Source organism: Seriola lalandi, unplaced genomic scaffold (genome assembly GCF_002814215.2).
Source record: "Seriola lalandi dorsalis isolate HSWRI2012SDOR001 ecotype SW California unplaced genomic scaffold, Sedor1 jcf7180002054424, whole genome shotgun sequence".
Classification (NCBI taxonomy): Eukaryota; Metazoa; Chordata; class Actinopteri; order Carangiformes; family Carangidae; genus Seriola; species Seriola lalandi.
In genome coordinates, this window is record NW_019524977.1 from 31884 (window position 1) to 53488 (window position 21605).

Below are 21605 nucleotides of genomic sequence, written 5' to 3' on the forward strand. Positions count from 1 at the left end.
CCCACATAGACAAACAAGGCAGACCTGACACTGGAGAGCTGGTGCAGCCCTAACAGCTCTGACAGCTATAGGCTATTACTAAACAGACCTCTCATTTATCTGCTTCTGGTGCAGGGATTCAGTTTGTTGCTCAAAAGCACTCCAGCAGCGCAGACACTGCTGCAGAGCTTTAACTCTGATGTTTTCTCACACACATCACACATCCCTGCCTTTTAGTGGCTGATTCCGGGACAACATTTAATCTCAGTGAAATCCTTAGAATTATGCACCTGATATTAGTGAGTCCCATTTCCTCTGGCACTGTGAGGATTTGACAGTGACAGTTTTCTATGACAGGTCTATAATATGCCAGTACACAGATTGGTTGCTGACTTTTAATGTATTAAGTTTTTTTTAGTTTTGTCTCAAAAACCTGAAAAAGATTAATTATCAATTGTTAAATTCATCTAGTACTTCCTCTGATTTCTCAGTTATTTCACAGTAAATGTTTTTGCTGGTTGTCCAATAATGTTGTGGATGATGAAGGTCTGAAGATCTGATTTTGAAAGTCGTTCAAGTTGATTTTCTTTATTTCAGGAAGTTTGTTTGGATCTGGTTTTTATGAGACTGGTGAGCTGCTGCAACTGGGCACAGTTATAATGAATACGCTTGTATTTTAGCATCGTGCAGTTCACCTCCATTATATACATCTCCTCTTGACCTGTGTGAGAATAGTAGAAGGTGACTTTGTGTTCATTAGCAGAACCCCCAACCCCCACCCCCCCTTTTTTTTTCATGTGGAGGGAGAAACATCAGCAGCAGCTTTTTATTTCTGCAGAGCCAGGCTCTCAAGGTGCTGTGTGTGTGTGTGTGTGTGTGTGTGTGTGTGTGTGTGTGTGTACATTAGCTTTTCAGAGGAACGACAACTATAGCACAATGGATACTGGAATTTAAAGATCAATATTGACCTCTACCGGTATTTGGGAGTTTTAAAAATTCAATAACAGTGTATCACCATATTAATTAGTATATATATTATATATATATAATATATATAACATGACATATGACATGAACACATAATGTCGTGCATGTTGTGGTTGCAGGTCAGGCTGCACTGGGTCGATCAACATGTGACGTTATCAGGAATGCTAAACGACGAAAAAGGCCAGGGCGTTAGATAAACAGAAACATTCTTTCTCTCTGACTGAGAGGTTTGAGTCTCACTGCAAAAAAGAAAAAAGAAAAAAAAAAGCCAACCAGAGCTGTGAGATGGCTCATCTTCCCATATCAAAGTGATTTATTCAGGTCTGAGGTTGGCAGACCTTTAGTGTTTCCCCTAATGCATGAAGACCATCCAGATCCATAACACCCCCCCACACACACACACACACACTTATCCTGCCTGACCTGATCTCCCCCGTCATCCCTCATACCCCCTGAAACCAGTCAACCAGCAACGTTACGCCACTTCATCACAGTGTGTTTTTGTGTCTGCTGCTGTCTGTGAGTCGATGCTACAGTAGGGCAGAATAGACCTGAGCTGGAGACACAGCTAGCAGCTTTCTTTCTTACTCACTTAGCGAGTGCTGAACTCAAACCAAGCCAAGACATGACATGTTCAAAGACTCTCTGTTTGTGGCTCACAATAGGAGTGGCACCGGCTTCTTTCACAGAGACAATTCACTGTTTGTGTGTCGCTGACAGAAAACCTCTAAAGGAGTTTCAGTTTTATAAATTACAAGTCCTTCTTTTTCCTGATATCTGCCAACTGTACTAACTTTTCCCTGCAGTCAGAGTTAAAACTGCTCTGTGGAAGTAATCATAAGACGTGGACTCCCTTTGTGGCTTCCCCAGTCATGCTGACGTTATGTTCTTGGCACGCCTTCAAGATCGCAGCCAGCCTGGAAATGTAGATTTTGGCCCAGAAACCTTCCTCCACCGGCTTTTGATTTGTCTCTATTAGTCACCCTACACTATTAAACTCAGGAAAAGAAGTAACCTCGGTCTGAGGTTTCCAGCCTGTAAACAGAGTAGAATTACTTTCATGTAGGACTGCAAATACTGATTATTTTCATTATTGATTAATCTGCTGATTATTTCCTCGATTATTCAGTTTGATGTGTAATTCTATTATTTCCCAGAGCCCAAAACAATGTCTAGAAATTGCTTGTAACCCAGTTACAGTACATTCAATTTACAATGATATAAAAGCAGCATATCCTCATTTGAGAAGAAAGAACTAGAGAATTTTTGCTCTTTAAATGATTGTAACAATTGACCGTTCCCGTGAAGATCCACTGTTCAATGATAGTTAGCATCTGTAGCCTGTGGTGATTTATTTGCTCTAATGTGAACTGCAAACCTTATTCCTGCTTACTAACATGTTTAGAGTTTAGCTTAATCCAGTGTTACTTCCAAAGTGAAGGAGCTTTTCATACATTATGGGTTACAGGTTATCATTCCCCGTTAGCACATCCACAGGCCAATATTTCTCATCTGGAAGCTGGATGGGACTGTGTCAAAGTTAATAAGGCTAATATTAGTAGTTGTTTATTGAATTTACTGACATTTATGCCCCAGAAATCAAGGCTAAGCTATCCATAGCCTTGTCTCCTAAAAATGACGTTTCTAAACAAATAAACCGCAACAGCAAATATGTTTTCACGTGATCACAACCAGTTTTCCATAAAAACAATGAGGACATGTCGTTCTTTCACATGCATACATGTTGATAGTGAACATATCAGTAACATGTTTTCTTGCAGAACAATACCCATTTGTATGAAGAATACGTTGGCTCTGAACATAATCCAGCCAGTGATTTGTTTCCTTCAAGTTGTATTGAAACATAATTTCTCAGAGAAAGGGTTGTTATCTGATATCATTTTGCTAAACACACTTTTTAGTCTTCATCCAAAAAGCCAGTATCCATATATATCATGTAGTTTTACATTACACTTCTTCATTTGGCAGACGCTTTTATCCAAAGGGACTTGAACTAAATTCAGTGCAGTACTGCAGAGTTTTCACACTGTTTTTTGTTGCATCTGAAGGAAAACTCAGGAACCTTCAAGACAAAGCTCCTTCAGTCACAGCTCTGCCAACTGTGTCTCATTTGCGGCCTGGGGGCTCGAATGCTTGTTCACGCTGGTGGGAGGGATGGGTGTGGACGGGATCAGCTAGAATGACTCTGAGAAAGTGGATGGCGAGTCGAGGTTTAGGCTCGTTGTTGTGGTGGGAGTGAGTGCCTGAATAAGAAGGAGAAGAAGAAAAGAGGAGGAGACAGAGCTCTTTCCTCTCCTTGCTCCACGTCAGCGATCCTGCGACCAGATGCCATAAATCACAGTCATGATGCTTGCACAGGAAAGGAGAGGAAACGCTGCGTTCTGCTGCTGAGTCTGAAGTAGAAGGAGAACGATGCAGCTTCCTGAGAACTTATGCACAGATTAGTCATGTTTGCCTTCGTATCCAGCATTCAAAAAAGATGAAGTCGTTGATATTGATAATCCTGTTCACACAATAATCCTGTTAGGGAACGGTGTGAGGCAGAGTTCTGTCATATCACATTTTATAGATTAGAGTCATTGTAGCAACACGTACTTTTCTCTACACATGTGTCTGTTTTAGAACAAATGTGGAGTGAGTAGTGAGAAACATTAGAAGCAGACATATACTCACTTTTTGTGATTCAACGATATGTGCAGGTACTTACGCTAACCAGTAGTTTTCAGGTCATATCACAGCTGTGAGGGACACATCAACATTTTTACTGATTTAATAAAAGGAGTCAGACTCCTCCATTTCTAAAACCAAGCAGCAACAGAACAACTTCACTTCAACAAACAAATAAAACAATAAGTCAAAAATCATACATTTGACCAGCTTTAGTTTTCCATGCTCTGTGTTACGAAAACCTATCTATTGGTACCTAAAAAAGTATGTGGTCTGATATCCTGCGCTAGTTACCGAGAACAGTTCGGTGATTTTGGCCGTTCAGCACAATGTTGCTCTGCACTTGAACGTAGCTTTAATATTCCAGCTGAAGTTCACTTTGAAGTATCAGACAGAGCCTGTACAGTATTGATTGTGTCCTCAGGGCCTCTGCAGCGAACCCAGAGGAACTCCCCATCTTTTTGTTGATTCTGAATCTCAACCACTTTTCACGTCTTTGGACGCGGGACTGTCCATTAAAGTTTAATTGATCGATATTAATGCAGCTGAATTGATCTTTATTCTTGAATAGTCAACTAGCTTCTTACTGTGTTTGTGAAAAGGGCCTTCATTTCTTCCTTTGAAGGAAAAGATGCAGAAACAGGAAACATTCCCTTTAATAACAAGACTTTATTAGAATTTAGTATTTAAGCTTCAGATTTATTTGTTTGCTTCCCTTCCTGTACTTGTCCCTCCTTACCCATGAGGCCTTGCAACATGTACTAGATGTTTCTGTTGATGTGCTACTCCAATCTCAGGGGACTCGCTAACAGATGCAGCCCCCCACTCCTGCTTTTAAGTGTGCTTGTGTGTGTGTGTGTGTGTGTGCGCGTGTGTGTGCGTGTGCGTGTGCATGTGCGTGTGTGTAAGTGTATGTGTGCGCACGTGTGTGTGCGCATGTGTGTGTGTGTATGTTCGGAAGCCCTGATGTAGCTACATTTGGTGCATGCCCACTCAAAACTCCCAATCACACACACGTGTGTCTGTCACTGAGGCTCTAACATTACAGCAGATATGATGGCGGATGCTTCTGCTAACAGACGGCATCATAATTTCATCTGGCAGGACAAAACTAATAAAAACAGTATAGTATATGATCAGTCACCTTGACTGAAAACAGATATGACCTGTAGTTCCTGAACATGTTCATGTTGTTTGTTTAAGAATCTGTAATCATGTGACGTGTCAGATTCTTTTCAAACGTCTCCAAGTGGTTTTCTGCTCTTCAGACAGATGTTTTTAAACGGCAGATGAGCAGCACCAGTCAATTAATGATTTCTGCAGTCTCACACCACACTGTTTCTTGTTTTACTCACGCCAGGCTGTGGTGACCCAGCTAGCGCCTCATTAATGATCTTTGAACTTCTCCATGTTTTCCTCCGGCCTTCTACTTGAAAGTTTTCAGTTTACACCACACAGCTTCTGGTTTCCAAATTTGAGGAGTCTGATGATGACCTGCGCTGACCAGCAGCACCCAACAACAAGAAACAGGAAAACATCGTTCATAATTTGTGGTTTGCCAACATTGTTATGAAGAGAGCAAAGAGAAGAGAAACCGTTTTTACACCAAATCAGATTTTTCTTTTTATTGTTTCACATTTCACTGAATTTCCAAAATAAAACTTCTTGTATCTGTTGAATTCTTCCAAAAGAAAAACACGTTCTGCTGAGGTAAACAGAGCTCAGTGGATGTGGTTTCTTGGTCGGCCATTTTTTTTCATGTTGAAAAAAGTTTTGATTTACCCAGAATTCATTGTACCACAGTCTGGCTTAAGATAGTCAAGAACTAAACTGTTTTGTGCAACAGCTGATTTAGACTTGGTCTATCTGAAGTCTGATTGTTTGTTAAAGTCTGTGCTCCTGGTGTTATTTCAGTGCAGTCGATGCTGCTGATTGTAGTGAATAGAGATCCTGAAGCCGCAGCTTCATATCATGTATGAAATGAAAGAATGGATGAATTCATGCATGCTTAATGTATTAAAGGGGCTAAGCTGTTGATACAGGATGTAAACAAGCTTTAAAAATGTCAAATTGTGCCACAGGCATTGTTATTTTTTCCACCTGCACTTCTTATTACTAAAATATTTATAACATTGAATTGAAGTAAATAATTTTTGCAGACCTTTAGCAGAGTTCAATCCTACTTTCATTTTCAATGTCACCATATAGATGATGACTGACAATTTCTTCTCCAGCAGCAGATTTTTGCAGACTCAAGTAGGAATACATAATAACCAAAAAGATTATTTAAAAAAGAAGATTTTAGCTGCAGTTTCAGCTAAAACATGATTTTCACGTTTTACACATTCTGCTAAAACAGAAATTCTGATTAATGGAATTAAACTCAAGAAGAATAGAATATGTCCTCAACAATTACAAACTATTCATACTATGTCAGGGGCCCAGTTCCTCATAATAGCTTAACTTTCAATTAGTAGTTATTATTATAACCAGGGCCCCATTCTTGATTAATGAAAGAATTGTTTGGTGAATAACATGACAGAAAACAAGTTGCCATATATGAATATAAGAACAGTTCATAACCAAAAACATTCCATTTATTATCATAAAAGACCAAGAAAACCAGCAATTATTCACTTTTTTTTTTTTTACTTTTTCAGCAATAATTTTAACCAAAGAACTAGTCAGTCCCAATATATTTCAACTCACAGTCAGACATCACACCCTCATGGTGATAAAGAATTATATGAACTGATTTATCCAGCTTTCACTTTGTCATTTGTTGACCTTCTGCAATCACTCTGAAACAAGACCTCAGCTGAGATTAAACTTAGGCGATCATCACACCTCACCACGCTGCCAGGTCAACATGAGTCATCCAGACACAGTTATGTCCTACTTTATGAGTCCAAAACACCACGAGTGTGGCGGGGCAGCTGTGGTCTATATACACTGCTGTTGACTTGATTCTGATGTTTCCACCACAAAAAGAAAGTCAAGACTTTGGTCCTGAAAACTCCTAAAAAATACATTTCACTATCAAAAAGTTTAGCCTGGTTTATACAGGAAAAAGAAAATGACTGGATGTGATTAGGAGTGTGGCGGTGAGTTTCTTCTGAAGCTTCAGCTTCACTGATGAGACAAAATCATCACATCTGTGACTGTGACCTTCTCAAACTGATACAGAAAACAAACATGAATGCCACATTTACATCATGTTTTTTATACTGGTGCTCTTTTAATCACATGTTGTACCCACTTCTTCTGCAATGATTTCATTGCACATCACCGGAGAATTAGCACCAACAGCTATATAAGAACAAACTCTTAATATTTGCATAACACCAGTGTGTGGAAATGCACATTCATTTACACTCTCTTTTGCAATTTTCTCCAAATTTGGTTAAAATGGTAAATAAATAAAGGTAAATTTGGATGGAAGCCGACTTCAGATGGTGTTACGTAGCCCTGCTCTGATTGGTCCAGTCTCAGTGTAGATTCTCAGTAAACACCTGAGTCATGAATGTGTTTGTGTCTATATGTTGATGCCTGATGATGAAGCCTGATGAAGATCCCTGTTAGAGCAGATCTCTGATCCAGCACCTGTTTTTTGGTAATGAGCTAATAAGATAATAAATATATAAATCTGAGCAGTTCAAGCTTTCAGTGCTTTTTGATTCATGGTCATACAGACACATTTTGGTTTGTACCAACTGTTCGTGCTGCATTTATTTCTTTTATCTTTTTTATCTGTTTGGCCTTTCACGTCTTGTGATCAGCAGTTTAGACTTGTACCCTTCACCCTCACAGAGTGAATGAGTGAGTGAGTAAAATCAGAGTGAGTCAGCCTGGTGCAGCTCATTCTCTCCTTCCTGTCGCCTTCAGCCTAAAGAGAAACCTTGTGTTAACTTGTGCTTATTTACATCATTTTAACTGTTGCTGTTGTCGTAGAGACATTGGGATGAGGTCATGGCTGAGGAAGTAAAACTCCCTGACCACGACCTCAGGCACAACAAACCACGCCTCAGCTATTTTCTGTCTGTCTTGCAGAACAGCTTTTTCTCAGCTTTTAAAAACAGTTAATAATCCTCTCTCTTTTTTAGCACCTTTGACCTTATTTTGAGTATCAACCTTAAGTTCCTGAATAGAGAAGAAGGAAAAAGTGAATAATAGATGATCTATATATGATTCATGCTTGGCCCTGTTTTATGTTTTTGTGACTGGGTAACCCACTTCTTTGTGGTTAGAAGCATCTGCAGACAGAGGAGTAACTTCCTGTCGCCTCTGATGAATCTATTTTAGCTCTCATGTCAAAACCCAAACTGTCTTTGTAGTATTTGTACTTTTAATAGCTTGTCCTATATTTGATGTTTACTATTATAAACCAGAATCTTGTGTCCTGATCAGTCACTTTTTTGGTTGTTTGGAGCAAGAAGATAAGTCACTTTGATTTGTATTAAAGAGTCATTTCACCTAAATAACATCAAGTCCTTTCATACAACATTTTGAGTTTTATCCTCCTGTACCATGAAGGTGAATGGACTTTAGTTTTCAGTGTTCACTGCATCTTATTTACATTATTACATTTGATTACTCTTTCCAACAGTGTTGCTCTGGATCATCCTCAGACCTGGAGACAGTGTTAGAAGTTATTTGGATGGTTTATACTGTACCAGTTGGGTGAACTGACCCTTTAACGTGAGGCTGTGTAACTTCACATTCTTTCTGCTGCAAATTACAAGTTGAATTCATAAGCAATAACACAAAACCTTGCAAACCAGTAAAGTCTGGGTTTCTACCACAGCCAAACTGGTTAGCTGGTGGCTAATGTTAGCAAATTCTAGATACATATTTCAATGTAACTGACATTAGTATTATTTCCAAATAATTTATATTCACTAATTACATTATTATATGGGCTTACATAAGCTATAACCCTCTTACAAGCTTTGAAATTTAAAACCGCTGTTTCACTTTCAGTTTCCAAGGGAGTATTAAAGAGGTGCACCGCTGTGTTGAGGGGAAAACAAATCACAGACAGGTAACACACCTGTGTGGACTCTTGACTTCTAAGCAGAGAAAGACATCACTGTTCAGCTCATTAAAGACACTGCTGGTATGGATTACATGAACATTATCAACCAGAAGTATTGCATTTAGTTCAGGTGTACACGTGTTATATAATTTTGATAAATATTAAATGATTGATCTGTTATGTTAAGCAGCATGTATGGCATAGTTTGATTCGATTGATCAATTTATAGATGTTTGTTGCTCTTACCTGTTTGAGTTATGGGGATGTGAATATTATTTAAAATTATTTAAGAATAACGCTGCAAACAAAAAATGTAAGAGTATGGTTTATTGTTCTTTACTAATAAGTAAACGAATGTACTGTAAAAATATTTGGTTAAGTAAGAGGTAAATAATAGTTAAATGAGGAAATATCAAATTTAAAGAGTGGATGTATTTTATTTTTGAGAATAATAGATTTCATGTGCAATTTTCTTTTGTTTCTTCAAAGGTTATCAAACTAAAAAACTACTTAACACTCAGTATCAAAACAACCTGGACTGAGGATAAAAGAAGGAACGTAAAGTGAGTTGCTCTGTGCGTCCTTTAAAGGTAACCAAGCCATTTTCAAGTTTGGCCAGGAGGTGAACAAAAATCTTGACAACAACTCTGCTGGAAACCTTAAAAAGTTTCTGCTAACATGTCTTCACTCCAAGTAAATCCACGGTCGTTGGCTGAAACGAGAAGCTATTGTTTTCTACTTCTGTGTGAAATCAAAGGCAGATTGTTTCAAACATTACGGTTAAATTTATCATTTTAAATACAACAGGTGAGAATGGAAAACCTGACGGGCATGAGAGTGGTGTCACTAAGTGAAAGGTCAGTTCACTTCCAGCCAGACTTGCACAATAAAGAGAAAATGCAGCATTCTCCACAACTAATGTCAGAGTGAGTGGTCTGTCATTGAAACCTTGCTCTTTCATCAGTACAGACAGGCAGCAGTTATCCTCTGTGACACTGAGTAGTGGCTCTGCTTGTTGTTGTTCCTGCGACCTGAACTCATTACGAACACAGCTGTTGGTCCGGTGACCTCACGGAGTGACAGGAAAACTGGATGTTTGTTGCCCGAGAGTGTTTCCATTTTTTTATCCCCAGAGGAAGAGGTGGAGGAACTGTCCGTCAGGGGCACATGTGCTCCTTGATGTGTTACTTGGTGAAATCTCTGTTTTTGGTTCTTATATTTTTAGAGTCAGTTGGTGTATTTGTGCATTTTGTGGAAGTAAAAACAAAGAGATTTTATCCTGTTGCCTTGAGTACACATACACTCTTCCCTTTAAGTCCTCATGTGGACGACGTAGTCACATACAAAAGACACATTTGCTGTATAAACATGTGCAGGGGAAACGTGGATGCCAGGGATTCCTGAGGTTGGCCTGACCCAGATCCAACATGTCCCACTCATCACAAAGACGCACACACACTGACACACACACACACACACAGACACACACACACACACACACACACACGCATTAACACAATCTCATGCACATTACTCCAAACAATAGATTGTGACCTGCTTCACATGGGGCTCACTGATTGAAGGGGTGGTTTGATTTTAATATTTTTCTTTTTGCTGAAGCTACAATGAGACAAACTTTTGATGTTACATTCTTAATCTTACAGTATGGAATAAATCTTTCTAGAATATATACATACATCCCCAGCAGCTGTAGACAGGAGTAAAAGTTTGACAAAATTAAATTGAATTCAATTTTAATACTGAAATGAGCAACTTTGAGTATGTCACCATCTTAATCACTAGGTTGCCATGACACCCCTTAAAGATGTAGTTTTTTTACTATGTGGCTGAGCTGATGAGCTCAGCTAAACTAATCTCAGTTATCTAACATAGCTTTGAACTAGATGAATCTATGACTGTGTTTGACCCCCTTCATAGAAAATGAATAAGTGGCAGCACCTGTGTGTTCCTAGCGTTAGCATTAACAGCTGTTTACCTACCTGTTTTGACAAGAGCTTCGCCATTGTTGCATTTACACCACAAGATGCTTTAATGTGTCCTCTGAGCAGCTGCTTTTTCAGGGCAGATATGGCACTACAGTGACTCAGTATCGGAAAGTGATGAGACAGTCTGACCAGGCCGGGGCTAGCTTGTTAGCATGCTAACTTCAGTACATGAAAAGAAGTGATAGAAATAGAAGAAAAACAAGAGGGTTGCTTTCCACCTTTGGAGACAGCTGTTGGTGAGTAAACAAATTAATTTTGATGCCAAACTCAAAACGTTTCTTCTAGACTGGTGAGTAAACAGCTGTGCTAACAATGCTAACGTTAGCTATGTAGTAATAGCAAAACTTATAAATAACCTTTAAAGGGAACATCACACTACAAAACCAACATAACAGAAAAATACATGTATCTTGCAATTCAGGGACTTTGTTTATTAATTTCATGTTTTCATAGATAATGGAAACAGCAGTTTACTACATTATTTCTGTCACATCAAACCCACAGCTGAATGCACAAGTTTACACCTTTTCTCAGCAGCATTGTAAAGGGAACTCTGGGAAATGCAGTGCAGTACTTGCTGAACTACAATATCAATCATAACCATCCGTGGCTCGATGTGGCTTCAGTTTGGCAGGTTACCAGCTCTCATTTGGACATCGTACCCTGTCTGATTCTATTATTGGTTAAAACAGTTTTTATGCCCGATGGATTAGGATTTTACCAGCCAACGTGGCCCACACACAAACAAAGTAAAGTTTCCTGCCCTGTCTGTGCAGTCAATCTGCTGCACCACATGGTGCAGTTTGTGGTCACTGTGCCGTCCCGAGGTGCCTCCACAGAAGCCAGCCCCTTTTATGGCCGACATTCTCAGTATGGTGCTTATCGCTATTTATAAACCTGGAGTCTGTCACAGTGGCACGGAAACCTGAGCTGACTGTGGAGGGTTGAGGAGCTGAGGGGTGGGGGTGGGGGGCTGGGTGAACATCAAGCTGAATTTGTGTTTCTATGTTAAATGGAGCTCATCACATGTGATAAGATGCACTTGTTGACTTTATGCTGAGCGTTTCTGAAAGGCTGTATGAATCTTTATTGTTGTTATATTTGAAACATGACCATTAATGTGAAGGCCACACATTTCAATGAAGGTATTATCCCATATTATAATTATGATTCAACTAGAATGTAGCTCAGCGGTTGGTATAAGATGCACTTATTGTCAGTGGGACATGTAAACAGGAAGTGTACAGTCATGTTGTCATGGATTCAATTAGCTGTATGCTGTTACAACTTGAGCCCCATTTCATTTGTCCTGTATTTCTTAGCACCATATAAAGTCAAACTCATTCTCAGCAGTGACTCTTCACAATGTTCTCATGGACAGACATGTATCAGTGGATTACTGTGACAGTGAAGAAAACATGAGGATCACTCCTGAATCTGTAGGGAGCATCTCCTTTTGATAAATTCTAAGTCAATTTGTTGTTGTTTATTAATGATGCACAGTGGACATGATAATATCCAGGGAAAGTGTAAGTCACACTGAATCTACAAAGATGGGTATCATATCTGTATGTGTGTCTGGCTGAGTTATGGCTGTGAGAAGGAGTTTTTGATGCAGATTCTTTCAGTTGAATACAAAGGGTTTTACTGTAACTTCCATGAGCTGTGTGTGTGTGTGTGTGTGTGTGTGTGTGTGTGTGTTGGTAAAACTTTAATCTAGACGAATAAATACATTTCAGATCCATCAGAAAGATTTAGTGAATCATCTTGGGTGTAATATTTCTTTTCATGTTGTGCATTCATGATTTCAACCCATTTCTGTCAACCACATAAAGTCAAACTATGCAGCTATTGCTGAACAGCAGCTGCTGTAGCCAGAAAAAGGCAATTAAAAGACGGTGAATGCTAATGCACACATAGTGTCTGTAGATTAATAGCGTATAAAGAAGTGAGTCCTAATGAAAGAACCAATCCCAACTTCCCAGCAGTTTGTGACGGATCACGTGTGTTTGGAACTTTTGATTTGACTTTTTTTAATTTCCTCCCTTTGCTCCTTGTTTGTAACTAAAATAATAATGTTGGATCAGATCTGATGAAAGCAGATTTGCAATTTATCATCATGTCATCATAGGACAGATAACTACACACAGTTCAGTCTCTGTGTTTGTACTGACATGTTTGTTCATTGTTCTTCTTCTGACTTATTCTTTATGTTTAACACTTCCACTGGTAATCATGGTAACTTACAGAAAGTGTGTCTTAAAGGGCCCAAAGTGTCAGCTAGAGAGCCCTCATGGACCTGATGGTTTTACCCTCATGGACTCACTAGGAACGCGCCTCAGAGTCTGTGAGGGTGGACGTTGGGATCGGTCCAAAGAGTCACAAGATGAAGAGCCTCAGTAACACTAGTTACTCAGCAGAATCTATCTGAGGTTTGTCTGAAGCTGCAGGTCACATCAGACCAAGTTAGAGTGAAGCAGTAGAGTTTATTGAATTGAGCAAAGCTGCATTTTATTGCTCATGAATTAAATGTTCATTTGTGAGACAAGAATATTCAGTTTCTTCTTTCAAAGGTTTGAACTGTAGCTCATTTATTCAAGTGCTGCACACAACCCCCATACCCCCCCTGCACTCATGGTAATAACTAGTTTGAGTGAACTGTGCAACATAAACCAGACTCACATGAGGGATCTGGTCCTCTGACATTGTTTCTAGTTTCCTAGCTTTTCGTTCCGGCACTTATTGGTTTAACGGCATTACAATTACAACATTACAATAAACTAGACACAGTCCAGAGCACAAAGTGCAATATATAGATATTTGGGAGATACATAATGGAAGAGCAAGAGAGAAAGGAGTGTCTCTAACAATCATCTTCTCCTGTAAGTGTTGGACACTTTCTACTTAAAGAAAGACAGTGAGTCTTTTTTTTACAAGGTTCAATGTATTCCTCCCTATAAACATGGAAATTGCATTTGTCCCATAATCAACCAATGATGATAGGAAACATGCAAACCACAGAATGAAAAAAAACTGATTGTTGTCTCGTCTCTAGATTTACTACATTTGTCTGATGTGTATAATGTTTTGTTATGGTGGCAGTGTGATCAGCACCACTTGCTAATGTGCTTGACTTGACTTGTCTGTCTTTTAGCTACAATACTGTGAGTCTAGGAACTCAGCTGATCTTAGTCATCATGATCGTTCCTTCTTTTGGTCTCTTACCGTTTCTCTTTCAGCCATACAAGGCTGGTAAACTGATCAGATTCAGATAGTCAGCCACACTTGCGAATAAGTAATCTCCTCCAGTGAGGACGAGACCTGCAATCCTCTTTTTGCCAAATCCTAATCCTTTTTTCAGCATCAGGTAGTCCGTCCTGTCTGAACATGATCCTTTTGATGATGATCTTTTTCTTCAGGTTTCTCTCTTATCCAAACACATCCTATTATTCCTCCATTAGTATTCCGTAGTGCAGCCTGTGCTGCCATTAAGCTCTGTGTTAAAGTACAGTGGGGGCAGTTGGAGAGGAGCCCAGTGTTAATCTGTGATTTTTGTGGTTCGGTGAGCGTTTGGACGGGTCTGAGCGTCTCACTCCATCTGCCCATTGTTGGCTGAGTGGAGTGGAGCCTCTCACCTTCCTCCCCCAGTATCTCTGAGCTCCCTGCTCATTATTTCTCCAGCTCTGTGCCTCTGTGTTTCAGTCTTTATCTCTTTTTGTCTTCTTAAATCCTTTTTTTCTCCTGTCATTACAAAAACAGCACTGCACCATTCTGCTCTCTCATTGTCCTCCAGCTCTCCTTTCTCTGTAAATCTCTCATGTCCTTGTAGAAGAATTTCTCTTCCTTCCTGCTCCTTCTCGCTCCCTGTCCTCCCTCCTCGCGTCACTGCAGCTCTGTACAGTTTGTCATCAATGTCTCCAGCGTGACGTTGAAGGGAGGAAAGACTCGGACAAGCAGCAGCTGAGCAGAGGAACGGTATCAGCGGGGATTAAAACAGGATGTGTTTTGTGGCTTTTCTCTCTCTTTGTCACCCTTCGTAAAGGTCACAGGTCAGGAAGTCTGGCCTCATGACTGGATCTGGGTGGAGACATGAATGGTGCTCATGTAAGGAAGTTTTTAAAATGTTGCAGAAAACATGATGTTAAATCGAGGACTGCAACTAACGAGTATTTTCTTTTTTAATAATTCAGTTAATTATTCATTTTCTCGACTTATTGAGTAGGGTCAGGGCTTCACCACCAATTTTACATGTATTTCTTTGGATCTTGATCCATACTGTGGATTAAAGTTCAGGATATCTTCATACTCTGTAAATACAACACTGAAACGCCTTAGACACCGTTTTAACTGTTCAGTCTGTGAAAAGTCAATAACTGTGAAATCCCTCAAACCAGTTTCACAAAGTCCAGAGTCCAAAAATGATCAAACTGGGGAGGAGCTGGAACCAGGAAATGTAGTTGTAAAAATTAATTTAACAAATATTTAATTCTGAAACTTTTCATTGATTAAAAACATTTATCTAAACAAGTGGTGATGTTGAGTCAGAGAGACATTTTTAACACTCACCCACAATCTTATAAAATCCTCATGTGGAGCATTTTGTGCCCGACGGTGAAGTCAGTGAATTTACAGATCATTTGGCTCCGTTGGGATAATTAAGCAAATCTAGTGTTAATTATTCCCGTGATAATCACTATGTAAGTATTTCTTCTTTTTAGGGAAGAAAGTTTTACACAATCTCCATGTTTTCATCTTCCCCTTTAGGAAAATTCAATGTGTATCTGAGCTTCTCCATCCTTTTTATTTTACTGCTAATCTGCTGCTTTGGCTACACGCCATTTTATTTCTTCGCTGTTTTATTCCCAAGACGTTCATCTCCCCTGCTGCTGGTGTGTTTGACTCTGTTGACAGGAAGCCTTTTCTCTGCAGGACCTTTAGGGACACAGGGGGAAGTGTAGCATCCACAAGTCAGCAGCTGTATGAAAGAGATGTTAATGATTTCTAATGAAGCAAGAGCATTGTGTTAATGAAGCCACCGTAGGTTTATAGTGAACACACAACAGGAAGACGTCTCACATTAGACAAAAAGCAGCAGCGACAGAACAAACTGGACTCATGGATCATCAGGATGATCTCTGTTACTTTATTAACCTGCTGTCTTCTTCTCTTTCCATCCTGCAGCTCTGCCCCTGCAGACAGAGTCTCAGTCCATCCAGAACGGAGACAAGTCTTTAGGGAAAGACCTTCTGACCCCAGACGACTCGGCCGTCACGGACCTCTCTTCCAAAACAGACTCCAGCCCCAAAACCGAGACCCCCACCAAAACAGATGCCTCCTCCAAGACAGACGTCAGGCCCTCCACCCCATGTGGCAGCAGCAGCCCTCAGCCCAAGAAAGGTAGCGTTATGGATGTTTCTGTCGTTCAGTATCTGTTATATGTGTCTCATGAGTAATATCCACAGGCAGCACTGAGTGTCCTGTCTGACTCTGGTACAGAATCCAGTGAGAGTCAGCTATGGTGACCCCGAGAGGAAAACTTGATTCAGTCAGTCACTGAAATCAAAAAAGTCACAAAAGAAATAATAATAATAATAATAATAATAATAATATAAGATATAAAAGCAGAGTGAGAAGGTGGAAGCTTGTGAGCACAGGTTTTTACCAGTGAGTTCATGTTTTTTTGGATGATTGAGGCCAGTGAAGTACTTCTACAACAATCACATTTCCATATTCTCTCTCTCTCTCTCTCTCTCTCTCTCTCTGTCTTTCTCTACATATACTCTACATATACATATATATAACTTTACCCAGCTTAACACACACCATAACAACAGCCCCAAAGTAGACAAAAGTCTTTGGACAGGCCCAGTAAACTGAAATGTCAAATTTTTCAAACTCAAAAGAACAAACACAAACAAAACAATACAAAACATAAAGAGCAACATAAAACACAACAACAAAAAGTAAGACAATCTAACTCAATATATACATAATAAATAATATTGAACTTCCTCTACGATTCTTCTAATTTCAGTTTAGTTTTTGTGTAAAATGTACAGTCAGCGTTTTCTCTTACAGCTGCTTAGTGTGACTGTGTGACTGTATCAGTCTGTAACTGCTTCAGACTGTGTTATTATTGTTTTATGATTAAAATCTGCTTCCTGTCAATCGTTCAGTTGCTCCAATGATCCACTGCCGCCTCCAACTTTCTCTGAAAAACAAATTCACTTTGACCTTCGCAGACAAATCTATACTCCAAGTCTAGATTCAGTTGGATTCATGAATGATTTTCAACAGAAGTCATTGGATTGAATCATTCCCAGCAGACAGATGGTTGTGGCCGAAAGCCAAATCGTCATTTGTATAGTGTGAAGGGAGACTGACAGTGGAGGGGTAGGGGTGTTCTGGGGTTGGGGGGTGGGGAACCGGTGCATTAAGTGACGTATTGGTGGCCTGGGCCCCCCCGGCTTGTGAGATTTATTTTTCTCTGCATCTCAGACCGGAACCGTGTGGGGCCCAAAGGTGGGGAGGGAGGGACAGAGGAAATTCAGGTTGCCATGGAGACGGAAGGGCTGCAGGGCCCTCTGTGATTGGTTGAGAATACGCGGCATACATATTACATAGTGCCAAGAAGAACCACAAAAGGAGACGGGCTCAGCAGGCCCCCCAGGGGTCCTGGGTTTCAGTCTCCAGTTGTGGCTTTTCAGCCAGTTTTTAAGAATGAATGAGCGACACACATCCTTCTGTAAACTCCAGGACTCTGACTGTCAATGCAGATGAGGACAGCTGAAAACTAGGTGGACCTCACAGTTAAAGATACACATGTAGTGTGGAAGAGACAGAGCTGCTTTGACCTTGAAACTGAATCAATGAATTGAATCCTTCAGTTCTGATTTAAAATGTCCTTAAGTCTGAATGTTTTCTAATTTAAAAAGTGTCTATTTCATACCTATAGTTAATAATTGAGTAATTTTCTCAATTAGCTCAGATAATGTTGGTTTTATATTTCCAGTAAGAGTGGAGGCAGTTTGATCCTTATTGTATTTGGCTGGAGAACAACTCTTAACTTTTTCCCAGGCCTGATGGGATATACAATCATAATGATCGTAATAATGCCCTGTGGTCATAACTGAGAGCTTTGTATTTTTTCCCTATAGATTCAATGAGCTCGGAGCAACGTCAGAAACTTGCCAAGGAGCGAAGGGAGGAGAGGGCCAGATACATCGGTAGGAAATGATGAAACACAGACATTAAAAATCTCTCTTTTAACCTTCAACAAATTGGATTTTCCTCCATAAAATTTGATTGTGATGCATGAAGCGTGAATTTATTGTCACTCACTTGATGCATGCACAAACCTCTATTCTATTCTCTGTTTAACCTGGTATCAACTCTCTGCTCTGACTCTCTTATTGTTTCTCCTTGCACGGCTCTCAGAACAGCAAACTCAGCTGCAAGGTAAGGGCTTCATTGAAACCCTCAGCGTTCGCAGCGTCAAACTTGTGATGGGAAACCCATTTCCTTCATTTCCCGCTGCTCCGGCCCGAACACTTGCACCCTTTCTTCTTCCTCCATGAATCGATTATTTGCTTTTCTGTCATTGTTCAGGTGGAGCTCACGAACCCTGTGAACTCTCAGCTGTTTCACTTTTCACTTGAATGTTTCTGCTGATGTAAAGTTTAAATTTGTTTTGACTTTCCTTCATTGCCTCCAGCTGCACGTCCCACACATATAATCATGGTTTTACTTTGTGGCTGCAGAATAGAGCTTCTTCTTATGAAAATATTTTTCTAGCCCAAAGTCTTGAAAGACTATTCTAGTTTTCAAACACAGGGTTTCTCCCTGTGGACGAAAGGCCAAAAGCAGAGGCAGCCAATCAGAGCAGAATTTAGTGGGCGTTTCCCTGCAGACGTCCCTCGGAGCCCAAGGCACTTGGCGTGAAAAATGAGCAGTCATTACCATGAACTGAGAGCAGGCCTCTCAGACAGATTAGATTTAATTACTACTTTCATTAGCATCAATAATGCGGCCATGCTGCACCAGGTTTCCTCTCAGGGTTTCCTCAGCTTCAGCTCTGAGATCAGTTCAGTTTGCTGCATTCTGCTTCTGTGTGTAATTGCATGGTGCCATGTTCAGGTTCTTTTCATGTTGAGCAGTTTGTTGAAAACAGGATGCACGTCACGGCATGTAGGTCACAAACATGATGCTGAATGTGTTTTTAAATAAATCTGAACATATTGTGAAGAACTGAGCCTTGTTGTTATGTAACAGCAGAATGTATATCTCTTCAAAAATGAGAATGTAAAACTCAAACGCATATCAATTCTGCTGAATAGAATCAGGCATAATTGGATTTTTTCAGGGATTGGATTTATGGAGGAGTGAGAAAGGCTTTGTCATTGTCGATGAGGCTCGTACCTCACAGCTTCTTTGGCTCATTAGTGAAGATGAGCTGCAGAAAACTGAACTAAATACAAAACACGTCTTTTCCTCACTGCTGCTTCCTCACAGAGCTCAATCCGCTGACATGTGCTTTAATACTGTCTAACATACCTATGACATAATACAGATCCAGCATGTAACCACCCACATCATTCTCCATACTGAGCTTTTCACTGTTAAAAATATGTTGTGGAAGCAAATTCATCTAAATGTGATGAGAAAAATGTAAATCTATAATATACAGCGACACAGCTGCTGTTTAATGTGAGAGGATTCATTGCTGTTTAATTGTCACAGCTTGGATGTGCAAGGAAACTGGCATCTGCTGGAGGCTGCAGTAAAACACAGTGGGAAACCTCGGCTTATTTACAGTTATCAGGACAAATCAACACATAGTCCTCCATCTGTTTGGGGGATGGTGGCTGAGGTTTATCAGAAACACTGAATGATTACACACTTACATGTGAATAATTAACTTCGGGAAAGCACATTATATTATCAATACTAAATCACTTTTTAATGACTACATTACACAAATACTGGCTCATTGTGCCTTTTGATAACTTATGTTTAATGGTTTAGCCAGCTAGCTGCATGGCTAAAGCAAATGTCAGTTATGGTCCCCAGAGGATGAATCCTGTTGACTTTGGTGTTGTTTCAGATTTCACTCTAGCGCCACCATGAGGTTACAAACATGAAAACTTTAAAGAAAGAAAGAAAATATCTCAGACAAACATCAGAAACCTTATGTGGCGAATGATTTCTTTACTAATCGTCTCTGATTTTTGCTCATTTTATCTTCCTTAATAATAACATTTGTTTCGTTCTTTGTGTTCTTTCACCTGCCTCTTGTTCTTTGGTTCTTTTATTTGTGCTGTCCTGTATAAAACTTGTATAGATGTTTCCTGACCGGGTCGTGAAAGGTTGCTAACTTCAGTGGGAATTACCTGGTTAAACAAAGCTTGATAAAATGTCTCTTTTCTGTCTAAATGTCGACTTCTCTTTCTGTGGTGACCCCCCAGCGGCGAAGAAAGCCCAGTGGCTGGAGAAGGAGGAGAAAGCCCGGCGTCTGAGGGAGAGTCAGCTGGAGGAGCGCAGGAGGAAGCTGGAGGAGCAGCGGCTGAAGGCGGAGAAACGCAGAGCTCTTCTGGAGGAGAAGCAGAGACAGAAACTAGAGAAGAACAAGGTGCAACAACATTTAATGCAAACCCACCGAAGCATGACGTTTGTCATGAATGAGTTATGGTTTCTAATTATTAGCACTGAGCTAATGTGATTTTAATGTGAAATTGTTGGTGTTTTGCCCATGAGCAAATATTCACACAGCCTCTCCAAAATATTCAGTGTTAGTAGAAGTCAGGGTGGAAATTCAACACTTTGCCAAGGTGTATTCAAGCCTAATGCTTAGCACAATTTTGACCACTGGAAAACTGCCTGTGCAACAGGGATTCGGTCCCATCTTGAATATCAGATGTGATGCCAAGTTTCCAAACGGTAGTGAATGTAGATTTTTCTTTGGCTGGAGTTGGAGTTGACATTTATTGATCGCAGCAGTGGTTTACAACCTCTTTGGCCTTAGACCTCTTCAAGTTAAATGTCTTCTTGTGACTTCTTGTCATTTGTTGCACAGACCCCTGAGGTGTAAGCAGATCTAACAAAGAGCTTTTTCCCTTCTATGCAGTTTGTTTCATTCAAGTAAATGTTAAAGCAATAGTTTGACATTTTAGGAAATATACTTAAATGGATAGTTCGGGTTTGTTGACGTGGGGTTGTAGTCATGAATATTCTGTACATTACCTGCACTAGATTCTGTTCAGTATGCTCCCAGTTAGAAAGGCGATGAGGGCACTGGCAGCGTGGCAGAGTGATGTCTTGCTGTGGGCGGGGCCACAAGAAAAAACGTGTTTCAGATACTTTTATAAACACCCACCGACACAATCCAATATCTGTTTAAATGTAGCTTCATGTAGAATATTTTCAGCTCTTTATCTTCCTGAAAACAGCACTTGCTGATCTACCGTATCCCTACACACAAGCGCACATACAGAGCGCACTGTATTACACTTCAGCCACAGGTCAGCTGAGTAAATCCATAGAGTCAATCAGAAAGCGGCGTAATCAAAGGAAAGTGCTGTTCTCATGTTTAGAGGTAGACGTATCTGTCTGTTATTTTTCAAACAGTTGAAAGTAAGTCTCAGGAGCCAGGCTAGCTGTTTCCCCCTGTTTCCAGTCTTTATGCAAAGCTAAGCTAATGTGATATCATACACGTGTTATCAATAAGCTTATATTAAACTGTCAATGATCTGTGATGGGTTTAAATGTGCAAACACTGACTCAGTTGTGTCTGTGTCTCTCCAGGAGAGATACGAGGCAGCTATCAAGAGGTCCACAAAGAAGACATGGGCCGAGATCCGCCAGCAGAGGTGGTCCTGGGCCGGCGGACTCAACCAGACCTCCCGCAGAGAAAG

The 21605-nt window shown here is 40.2% G+C and overlaps 1 protein-coding gene across 6 annotated transcripts in view; it reads left to right on the forward strand.

Moving 5' to 3' along the window:
• Positions 1-21605, forward strand: part of LOC111658001 (uncharacterized) — a 37104-nt gene that overhangs the window by 713 nt on the left and 14786 nt on the right. For 4 of the 6 annotated variants that reach the window (XM_023410363.1, XM_023410365.1, XM_023410366.1 and 1 more), the window contains exons 2-6: positions 15877-16092; positions 17853-17921; positions 18133-18153; positions 20160-20323; positions 21496-21604. In XM_023410363.1, coding sequence (XP_023266131.1) covers positions 15877-16092; positions 17853-17921; positions 18133-18153; positions 20160-20323; positions 21496-21604 — 579 coding nt within the window. The remainder of the gene's footprint in view (positions 1-15876; positions 16093-17852; positions 17922-18132; positions 18154-20159; positions 20324-21495; position 21605) is intronic. The other 2 variants (XM_023410364.1, XM_023410367.2) reach the window with 1 other exon arrangement.